Genomic DNA, 11,265 nt, shown 5'->3' on the forward strand with positions numbered 1-11,265 from the left:
TTTGTACAGTTAGTATTAATTTCACTGAAATTTGACCCTGCTCCATTTATTAGATGCCAAAGACACTGAATTCTTAGGGGTGTTGAAAGCACACACCCAACATAATCAATAAGGTAATGTTTGAAAACTGTTAGGATAAACGGATTACTCAGGTAATTCTTTTGTAAACACCAATAGCATGCTTTTCTGGAAAAAAAAAATTCAAACAAAAGTATTCACCACAGAAACATGACACAAAGAGGAAGATAAACATCAAAATTCTGAAAGTCTAGTAAAATCAGGTGACGTCACTGAACTTACAGCTGCGTCTGTGTTTGATGTTCGAATCTGGCACAAGTGTTTTATAACTTTCAGTGACTTGATGGTATTGCTTCATTTAATAAAATACAGTCATGACAGGCATTTAAATTTTTAAATACTGAGGAACTTTATATCTATTTGGCTCATTAATATACTTTTAATTTTTTTAAAAAGAAATGCAATACATGTAACTTCTACAGAATTTTTTTTTTATATACAAAGACATACTTTGAGAATAACTGTTTCAGGACTGGTTTTGTTTAAAGTAAGCCTAATCTCCCTTCTCCCCATTCTACCTCCTTTTTTTTTTCCTTAATTACCAAATGTGTAGCAAAGCAGTCCCTGAAGTAAAAATATTCATGTTTTTTTAGTAGTTTGCTTTTCAGAATCACCTTCTGAAAGTGAGAAAGGATGGGGGCCTATGGATAGTTTCCTTCTGCACCACATCACTGACGGGACCCACCACTAGCTAGGCCACACTCAACACCATGAAAGTCACTATGAAGCTCTGTTCTTTTGAGGATAACGAAAACCCAGACTAAATCCCTGACTTCTATTAAAACGTCAGGAGGCTTTTGGCTTAGTTTCTATAACTCTGATAACATCCAGAGATATTGTATCTGCTCATAATAAAACTCAAGTCTACTGGTACCATCTTCCAAGAGACCTTCCACCTTCTCGCTGTCATTCCCATTGAGAACGTCCTAAAAATAGACATGTTTTCCAGCATAAAACTATTAGACAATATCTTGATAATAGCCTCTTCATGCTGTACTACAATTAGAATTATTCTGCCACTGGTTATTATTAACATTGACCAACAGATAACAAAAATTTCAGGAGTAATATAAGGAATATACAGAGCTTTCAAGTTCCCTTTGTAACTAGTGTTTTTCTATCGTGAATTTGTAGAAGTATCATCATCAACCCAATCCTTAATAGACCAATATAGTCACGAGTGCTACTTTGGCTGCCAAACTCTTATTTTTATTGCTAATCTAGTCTCAGCAAGTATCAAGCTAAGCCTCTGTTATAGTGACCCTCTTAGTAAGAGCAAAATCAGATTATGTACCATCAGAGGAAATAAATCTCAGGTGTGAGAGACCGTTCATTTCTTTTGCTAAAGTCCCACCCTCTGAGTGACAGGTAGAAGACAAAATGTCAAGAAGGAGTCCTGTTCGAACAAATGCTTAGGATGGTATTTAATACAGCAGAGAGCCAAGATACAGTAGGAGGACACAGTAAAGAATATGGGCTGTGTAGATACAATAAAGAATTTCGGTTTAGGATCCAACATCTGTTATTTGAAAGGGGAATAAGTTAGGGAAAGAAATGATTTCCAGTTCTCCATACATGCAAATATTAAGTTCGTTATTACAAAAGTTTTGCTGTTGTATGTGCTGAAAGAAAAGCATAGGCATTTAAACATTTTTTAAAAAATAAATCACTCAATAGGCTTAAGAAAAATACTCTAGTTCATAGTTCATTGAGCTGACCTTTTGAGTCAAGATCAGGGAATGAATCCAGGCTGAAAACCAAAAAAACAAAACAGAGATGAATCATTTTACCATGAAAACAAACAAAAGAAAGGCATTTCCAGTCGCAGCTAACCTCGACTAGTTTTTATTGCATTGTTTTTGAAATGCCAAGGAACTGGCTTTGGCCATAATATTTGCTGTCCAACTAAATCACAACTGTCAGTAGGCGACTGCTTGCAACAATTAGCTAAACACCATTATTTGACAAATTTCCCTGGAAGGGACGGGACGTAGATGCTGGAGGTGTGTCTGACACACACTGAATCGAGTAACAGTTAATCAGGCTGGGGCTGCAGCACAGGAGAGAAGTTGGTAAGTCCTTACCCAAGGAAGGGGTTTCAAACAGCCTTAATTTTTTGAAAACCGTACGATCGACCTGATCCTAGAAGTTCTTTCCGGTTTTCAGGAATGAATTGTGGGACTGGCTAAAGAGAAGGGGGAAAAAGCCACCAATTATACATTCGTTTTTTAAGAAGATCAGGGGGAGAGGAAGAAAAATAGAAATGCAAATGTGGAATGGTAGTGGTATACAACATCGAGAAATTAACATCATGGAACCTGCTAGCAATTTCCACCGAAGCAGTAAACCCCTTAACTGATGGAGATTCAGCACAATATACACATGGATTAACAACTCCACCATTACTAGGGCTGCCGTTAAAGCCAAAAAATTAACTACAATATTCAAAAACAGAATTCCCATAAGGTTTGAGAAAAATAGAGTGAAAAGGCAATGTTAGCTAAGCTCTTAGCTAAATCCACTCTTAATGGCCCCCAGTATTTAAACTATCATGGATTAAAGCCATGAAAATAAAAATTTCAATTTGAAATTTTATTAGCATGTTGCTAAAATGGTCAATAAAAAAACATCAACACGATAGGCTTTGTTGACATATTTGGACAACTGCTTTCTCGATTTTGAGACTTTATTTCCACTTCCCCACCTTCTGAGATTTCTGTGTTAGGAAAAGCCAAACTAAATACACTGGCTATGGTGCTGTAATAATGCTGGTTTCTGGAATGTTGCCATGTCTTTCCCTTCCGTCTTCTCCAACCCCTTTAAAACTGTGGTTATTTTTGAAACGCAGCCCAAGGAGGGAGCCATCTAGGGTTGAGAACAAGCGCCCTTTACACAGATTCAAGTTCGCGGACACCTGGTGTGAGCCTTCTCTAGTCCAGGGGGTTGGGGCCGGCTCTCATCAAATTCGCTGCGCCATTATCCTCCGGGGACCGGGAAGGCATCCCTTCTGCCAGCAAGGGAGACTCACGGGCAAATGCCGTTGGGGAGTGGCGTTCGCTTCCCTAGGTGGAAAGAACGGGAAGCAAAACAAACACTGTCTTGCTTAGCCCGGAGCCTGGGATACAATGTCAGGAGACCAGGGACTGGAGAGCTGAAAAAGTCCCGGGCAGCCTCGGGATAACCCGGAGTCCCGAAGTGCTTGCTCCCTCGTGGAATTATTCACAAGTGCATGAGGGACAGGCTCGATTTCTTGGAAATCCTGCAGTCTGGGGACACATCCATACTAGAGCTGAGCTGTGCCCTGAAAGGATCCATTCTCACCTCCCACCGGTCTGTGTGTGCACGTTTGGGGCGGTGATGGTCCCTTTCTAGTAGGTCGGGTGTTAGTCACTAGACCAGTGACTCCTGCGGGGGAGGTCTTGTCCCTGCTTCCCTCGGCCCGTTCTCCTCTCCCCACTTACAACTCAAGGGGCAAGCGCACGCTGGGTCTCCCAACACCATCATCACCACTGGGGATCTCAGCCGGGCGGGCGCGGCCCCTTCGGTCCCGGGGCCAGTTCCTGGGACTACCTGCCACTTGCCAGAAAGATGCGAGGCTGCGGCCCGGGCGCTGGCCGCTGCGGGTGGCCACTCAAGGGGGTCGGGGGGTGCTGAATCGCCGGCCTGGGAGCCCGCGTGCGGGGGAGGGAGCGGGGCGCGGGGAGGCTGGAGGGGCGGGCGGCTTCCCCCAGGCTACTCCTTGTCGTCCACAAGGTCGGCGAGCTCCTGGAGCACACGCAGGCGGCCGCTGGCGTCGATGCGGCGCTTCTCGCGGATGAGGTCTTCCAGGCTGTGAAACCTGGCCGTGTGCACCTTGTTCTCACCCAGGTGCACCTTGAGATAGTACTGCTGCTGCGGGGTCTGCGTGCCGGCCGGCACCTCCCCTCCCGCCTTGAACTCCCGCTTGCCGAAGCGGCACCAAGCGGCGAAGCTCTCCGAGTTCGTCCAGCAGATCTCCTCGCTCTTGAGGCCCAGGTGGCCGCAGGCGTTCTGCACCACCAGCTCGGCCACCAGCGGGCGGTAGCGGTACCAGCTATTCACCACCCGGCCCACGTTGGCCGCGCCCGCCTCGTACAGGCTGTCCTGGCGGATCTCGCCTTGGTGCAGGTGGATGATCTGCCCGCCGCCCACGTAGACGGCCCAGTGCGGGGCGGGCGCGGGCGGCTCTGGCGCGGGCTGCAGGCACAGCAGCTCCAGCAGGTCGCCGGGCTCGCAGAGCGCGGGCAGCGCCGTGACCGCGTAGACGCTCAGGTCGGCGCCCTGAGGGCCGCCGCTCATTTTGGAAAAGATGCATTCCTGGCCCCGAAAGGCGGAGAACTGAGTTTCGTTGAGGACCAGCTGGTGCAGCAGGTGGTGGTGGCGGCGACGGCTAGGGCTCTCCGGGCAGGGAGCGCGGCCCGGGGAGGCCTTCACGCCAAACTTGTCGGGCTGGCCTCGTTCGTCCAGGTCCTCCTCCTCATCCGAGAAGAAGTAGGCGACCCCGACCCGCAGCTCGTCCTTCTCGATCCCCGACGGGTCCCCGGTGGGCAACTCGCTGTAGCTAAGGTGGGTGATGCGGTCCAGTTGGTTGCCCATCAATGACGCGGCGAGGCCGGGGCCAGAAGCGGGGATCTGCGGGAGCACAGAGGAGACGCAGAGACACGATCAGAGTCGCGCTGCCCTCCCCAGGACGAGCCGTGCCCCCGGGACCTGGCCGCCCGCGCGCCTGTACTGGAGTCAACCGCCTCCCCGGGGCCAGGACCGGCACGGGAGCCAGCAGTCCGGCGGGCGAGAGCGGACGCCGCCACGCAGCCTCGGACCTTGTACCGGAACCCGGCCCAACGCCCACAAGAGAAGAGGCTGGAGCGCGGGAGGGCGTGCGGGGTCCCAGTGGGAAGGACAGCGCGGGGTGTGGCAGCGTGGGAGTCGGGACACCCAGGAAGGGACGGAGGGGTGGGTTGGAGGAAAGGGGGAGCGCCTCGGGCTCCAGAGCTTGGAGCGCGCTGCGCTCACATTTTCAGCCGCCCCCCTCCCCAGCCCACCTCTCAGTTTTACCCTAGGTCCGTGCTCCTCCCCGAGGGCGCCTCGCGCAATGACCATCGGACACGTTCACGGGCACCCACTTGACACCAGCACAATTTTGCACACTTGGAGTCCAGACACTGACAGGCTGGTACACCGGTGTGCTGATGTCACGTACAATGACAAACGTTCGCGACGACACACTCAGACCCCCACCTTCGTACACTATTCCAACCCCACGCTGGCACGCTCGCCAGTGCACGTACACCCACGCACCCGGGCACACTTGCCCACACAGGCAGGTGCACTCTGCCCCTTAGTCTCTTGCCTTCTCCCCAGCAGAGCCAATCTGGCTGCGCCAGGGCGAGGCTGCTCTGTCTAAAATAACCTAACAAAGAGGCAAGAGGAGGATGGGGGAAGCCAGTGCGGTGTGTGTGTGCCGGTGTGGGTGCGGGTTGTGTGGCGAGGCCCACTTTCAGCCAGAAGTCCCCTCTCCCTCCTACCCGGCACAGGGTCCAAACGGACGAAGAAAACACGTTTCCAAGGCAAAGAAAGCTGCCTCTTCGTACCCGTGATTTCCCTGCTCCCGAAACCCCAAACTCCTTTAAAGTCTCCTGGTCCCCATGGGTGCTGCGGAGGTGGTGGTGACGAGCGTGTCCTGGGCGGCGCGTGGGGCTGTGGCTCGGCTCTGCCCCGCGCGGATCCGTGCGGTGCGGTCCCCGCCGCGATGCCCGTGCGCCTGCCGGTCCACGTTGGCTGGGGCGCCTACTCCACCTGGGCAGTCCCGACTCCGCTCTGGTTTCGTACAGCCCAGCCGACGACTCTAAGTAGCCAAAGCAGCTGGCTCCAGGGCCCGCCCCCGGACGCGCTCATTGGTTGGGGCCGATGCCCAGTGCTCGTCAATCTCCGCCGGAGGGGGAGGGGAGCAGGGGCGGGTCTCCAGCGTGCGCCCCGCCACGCCACGCCCCTTCCCGCCCCGCCCTGCCCCCGCACACCGGAGCGCGCGCCGCCCCCGGGAGCTAGGTGCGAGCGCCGGCCGGGAGCGCGCGAGGGGCGGGGCGCTTCCGTACGGCGGCTCGGCCGGCTTCCATCCAGCAGCTTCGCCTACCGATCGTGACTGGGCGCGCCGTCAGCCTGCGTTCTGTGTTCCGGGAGAACAGACTCCAGCGACGAAGCTGAGTCTGAGGGTGGAGAAAAATCCCCAGTGCACCCCGAGCCTTTTGCGCGGCCCGGGGCGGGGAACGACGTTGTCAGAGGCGGGCACCCGGGGCCCTGCTGAGGACCCCTGAGCCTGGGTTCCTGAGGGCCCCTGGGCTGGTCCTCGGCGCACAGACTTTTTCCTGCCGGCCACCGATCCCTTTGAAATTGTGCCTGCGGTGTTCGGTTCATCTCCTTTGACCTGTGTGAAGCTGCTGACCGAGCACTGGCGCCTGGTTTAAAAGGAGCGCGGTGTCAAACACGAATGAAAAGGCGGAGCCTTGACCACCCCCCTCCCTGACTGGGCCTGAGTTTGGCCTCCAATGGTCTGTCTGTGAAGGGGGCGCATCACCAATGTCGACAGTGGGACATAATCTTGCTTCCCAACCCCCAGAACTGCCATTGCTAAGGGATTTTTGTTTGGTTTCGTGGGAGAAGGGTGTGCAGCAGTAATTAATGATCGCATTCCTGGTTGGAAAGTTAATGAATGTGCTCTGGATATGGGATGCTGAAAGATGACTTTCACACATGTGAAATTTTAGATCGACAGTTTAAAAAGCTTATAACGTTAAGTCCTGAAGAGTTCTTAGACATCTAGTTCTACTTTCAAGGCTGGGCTCCAGCAGCTTCTCGGTGGAGCCTACTCTCTTTACCCAGGGAAAACTGGGTGCTTCCTCTTTGTGCCCCCTTGGCAGCTGGTACAAACTCTTAGTGCTCTCATCCCATTTTATTACCAATCTCTGTTGACTTTCTTCCTCTTTAAAAAGTGAATGCCTTCGGGATTGACTTGTGTTCTACATAATTTTGTATTCTGGACCTTTTTAACAGTACTGGTATAGAATGGGTTCCATCAGCAGTAATGAAAACAGTCAACAAGTATTGACCACTTACAAATTGCTAGGCACTACGTCTTGGTGTTTAAGTAAATGACTTAATCTCCCTGCCTCTGTAGGGGATTCACTAACATCCCCACTGCAACAAACGAGAAACTGAGGCCCAAATACCAGCGCCAGCAATCTATCCAGGCTCTATGGGATTTCAGGACCAGTCTTTAACCTGGCTCTACTGTTGGTTGAATGAATAAAATCGTGTTGCATAAGGTAAGAAAACTGGTGTTCCAGAGAAGTTAGCTGATCGGCCCCAGGTTACATGAGGACTGTTACATATTATAAAAAAATTTTTTGATAGATGATTCTGCTTAAGTATTCTCAAATTGCAGAGTCTCCAGTTCATGTTTGCTTTCTGAAGGCCTCTGTATACCCCACAGCCTCCAAATACAGTGATTTATCAGATTAGATGGTTAATAAGTATTGATGGAAAAGTGGCTTTAAAATGACCACTGTATATATTTGATGTGCATAAATCTTTTAAAAAGTTTTGCCATTGCCCACGTGCAAGTTATGAGAATACCAGTTGCCATCCTTGGAACTGACCACAGCTTGTGATGACCTTTTTTATACTTGCTATAAATAATAAACAACTCATTTTGGCCCTGAAGTCCAGAGAATCGAACAAGTGGCTTCAGAGATCAAAAGTGAGTTATTGGCCTGGTTATAAACTGGACTTCAGGGATCTCTGCGAGGAGTATCTGAAGAGTTCATTACTGGTGTCTGAGAGGAGCTCAGTGGAAGTAGCTCAGGGCTTGACACTGAATAATTTTTTTATCCTCTGTCCATCCCAAGATAAATCCTGTGCACAAACATTTACAACATATTTGCATGGGATGCTGTGTTCTCTCCTACCTGTCCTATTCTGCCCTGCTCCAGACTACAGAGTAAGCAGGCTGCTCTTCTTTGCTTAACTTCCCTTCATTCCAAAGGATAATTAACATAAAATGTTGTCAGGGCTTTGAGATACAGTGCCAAAAGTTTGAAATATCAATATGCAATATTTTGAATCTCCTTTCCAAACCCTCCCCCTGCCAGGATAAAAGGCTTACTGCTTTAGTAATCACCAGGGAAAATAAATGCCCTGAGAATCCCCTCTCCCCGCCAGCCCCATGGTCCCCTTGAAACAGAAGGCAGAGAACACAATAAGTCTCTGAGGCATGGGGAAGAAAGAACTAAAAGTAAACTAAGGAAAATGCATCTACTCTTTTTGACATTTTGGCAATTAGAAGGATAACAAAGTAAGAAATAGGCCAATCAGATATCTACATTAGAAAACCCAATTTTTATTTGCATTACAAAATATTGTTTGCTAATCGTTTTGTCTATTATTTCTTACCCCATCCTGCCTTCTTTCACACTGAGGAAATACAGTGTCACCAGAGGCAGAAGACAGTCATCAAAAGAGCAGACTCAAGAAGCCAACTACTGTAGTTTGAATTCTACTTCAATAGTTTGGCTGTGGATAACTTTGAGTAAGTTACTTAACTTTTCCAGGAGTCAGTTTCTTCATATGTAAGTTGTGGGTAAATAGTATCTATCTCATTGCGTTGTTGTGAGTTCATGCAGGCAAGTATGCTTGGCACAGAGTAAGCTTTCAGTCAATGCTACGTATTATTATTGTTGTTGTTGTTGTCGGAAGAGGGGAGAGAGGAGAGGGTCCCATGTCCTACTTGTTATGATGACTGTCCAGTTCTGCCTCTCCTTTGCCCCAGGCAAAAGTTAACCCTAGATGAAGTGTCCAAGGCTGTCCCTGGCCAGAGTGTGGCACTGCTTCTGTCTTAAGGTGGTGATTGCTCTGTCTATCCTGAGACTAATTTAAAGTCTGCAACTCTGTATGGATTTCCGTGTGTGAGCCCTGGGGCTGATTACATCCTGTATCCCATAGTATTTTGAATTGTTTTTAAGTGAATACTTCATGGTTTGAGGAATATATATGGACAGTGGTAAGAAGAGGAGTGATAAGGTGTCAATTATACGTGTGTTACCTTTTCTTTTGCTGCCATCTGGGTATCATCCTCCTTATTTTCCTCTTGATTCCTTCTTTAGCACTGTATGAAATACTTTCTCCCAGATTTTACTGACCAGGTCCTTGGCTCAAACTGTCATCCTTTAAAATCGGACCTCTAGGTAGGGGTTCAGAAGGAGTGTTCATCCTCTCCATCTGCTTTATATCATTACTTTGCTAAAAATGTTTTTTCTGCTTTTAACTGTATGCCCATGTTTGTTTCTTTCTTTCTTTCACACCTCAAAAACCTACAGAAATTTCCGGAAGAAAACGTTCCTTTAATGAGCAGGGAAGTTTATGTGACTCAGAAGATTGTGACCTCTTGGGAGATTAAAAACGTCTGCTCCTCTTTGCATGTGTAAACTTAAGAGAGTTGTCATTTGTTATTGTGGTTGCAACAAAATCAGAGACAGGGGTAAATAATCCCATTCCCTTGAAGTTACATATTTTGTTGTCTGTATTCCCTCTAGGTTGTAAGATGAACGAGGTCAGGAATCATGTCTATTTTGCTCATTTTATCTTTGTACTACAAGCACAGTGACTGGCATATGGTATGCACTCAATACATATTTGCTAAATCCGTACAGAACAAATGAATGAATGAATCTAGATTACTCTCAGTTATAATGTCTTTATGATTTTCTATTTTGTTGTTTTATTATATGAACCTACAGCTCTTCAGTGCAACAATTTTAAGCAAAATATATTTCAGACATACACAAGTATTGTTCAGTACAGCTGCCTATTGTATTGTATGCCCTAGTTTAGCATTTAACCTTTTGGGAACCGTCCCTTTCCCTGTCCTTGACTGTGTTAGGCAGTCAGCATACTCATCCTGATATCTTCTAAAGAACACTCTGTACCCATCTGGGGCAGAGGCAGTGCAGTGGCTCCACCAACCCCATTTCCCTTCCTCTGGGCACACAGCTGAATGACACGTCCCCCGGCAATGTGCCCTTAGGTAGGTACCATGTGATGGAGTCTGGCCAATGGGATGTGGGTAGAAGTTCAGTAAGCCACTGACAGCATTGGCTCCAGAAGCTGAAACCATGAACACGACCTTCTCTGCACTTTCTTTCCCCATTTGGCCACATGTAGAGGATTCATGGTAGAACTCCAGGCTCTGAAAGATAGAGGCACCACTAGATGGAGGGAAGTGCGGGTTCCTCAGTGACTGTCTGCATTGCCTTGTGATGTGAGGGAGAAATAAGTCTTAATGAGTTAAGCCACCCAAAAAATGTGGCTATTTGTAATAGCAGTTAGTCTATCCTGATAGGTATTCTCTCCTTTATTTTAGACCTATGTTGGAACACCAAACATCCCATCCTTCCCTCTGCCCTTTCTCTCTTAATGTCTGTTCTCACTGTTAAGATGTCTTTCCATTCATGGAATTCCTGCAAGATCACAGAAGGTTCATATCACTCAGTTTTTAAAGAAATCACCAGTGGATGCATCTGTAGTACCCTCTAGGTACTACCCCATGCCTCCCTACTATTTTTTTTCTCTAAATTTCCATTAGTTTTGTTGTGACTAACTTACCCATCTTTCTAAATATCTTACCTGCCTTCTACTTCTTTTGGATCACAAAAATGGCAGCTAAGACTAAAGAGATTCCTAGTGACCTGCTTCCCCTTAACCACTTTGCACGCACTGACACTCTATCCATTTCTTACGTGACTTCTTCCAAGTTTGGCTTCCACATTTTCACATTTTCTGAGTTCCTTCCTATAACTGGATGTTGTTATTAAAGTATTTTTAGTGGCTTCTTATCATTTTGCCATTAAAGACTCGAGAATGTTCCCCAGGTAAAAACCTTCAGCACTTGAAGGTTTAGTATTTTGCCGGACATGGATTATACAAAGATGTTTCAGCCCACTGTTAGTCTCTCCACTGTGTTCTCTCCAGATTTTAGGAGAGTGCATGCCTCTTGCATGATAGTGATGGTGGAGCTCTGGGTGGCCCTGGGTCACTTTTACACACATGCTGTTAGCTCTGCCTTCTGAAAATGTCTTTCCCCACCTGCTTCATCTAGCTTTGATTCGAAATTTATAATCC

General features: G+C 48.1%; 1 protein-coding gene across 2 annotated transcripts; it reads right to left on the reverse strand.

Moving 5' to 3' along the window:
• Window positions 1-611: 611 nt before the first annotated feature.
• On the reverse strand, window positions 612-6,683 carry LRATD1 (LRAT domain containing 1). 2 transcript variants are annotated; one of them, XM_027113792.1, is made up of 2 exons: window positions 5,688-6,683; window positions 612-4,728 (listed from the first exon to the last, which is right to left on the reverse strand). In XM_027113792.1, the coding sequence occupies exon 2, from the start codon at window positions 4,690-4,692 to the stop codon at window positions 3,811-3,813; it is 882 nt and encodes a 293-aa protein (XP_026969593.1). In that variant the 5' UTR covers window positions 4,693-4,728; window positions 5,688-6,683; the 3' UTR covers window positions 612-3,810. The 2 variants fall into 2 exon arrangements, with proteins under 2 accessions (XP_026969593.1, XP_026969594.1); XM_027113793.1 differs by having other exon boundaries at window positions 5,622-5,925.
• Between the last annotated feature and the right edge of the window lie 4,582 nt (window positions 6,684-11,265).

The sequence above is a fragment of the Aethalodelphis obliquidens genome, unplaced genomic scaffold (genome assembly GCF_003676395.1).
Source record: "Aethalodelphis obliquidens isolate GAN/ISIS:26980383/991018 unplaced genomic scaffold, ASM367639v1 scaffold12, whole genome shotgun sequence".
NCBI lineage: Eukaryota > Metazoa > Chordata > Mammalia > Artiodactyla > Delphinidae > Aethalodelphis > Aethalodelphis obliquidens.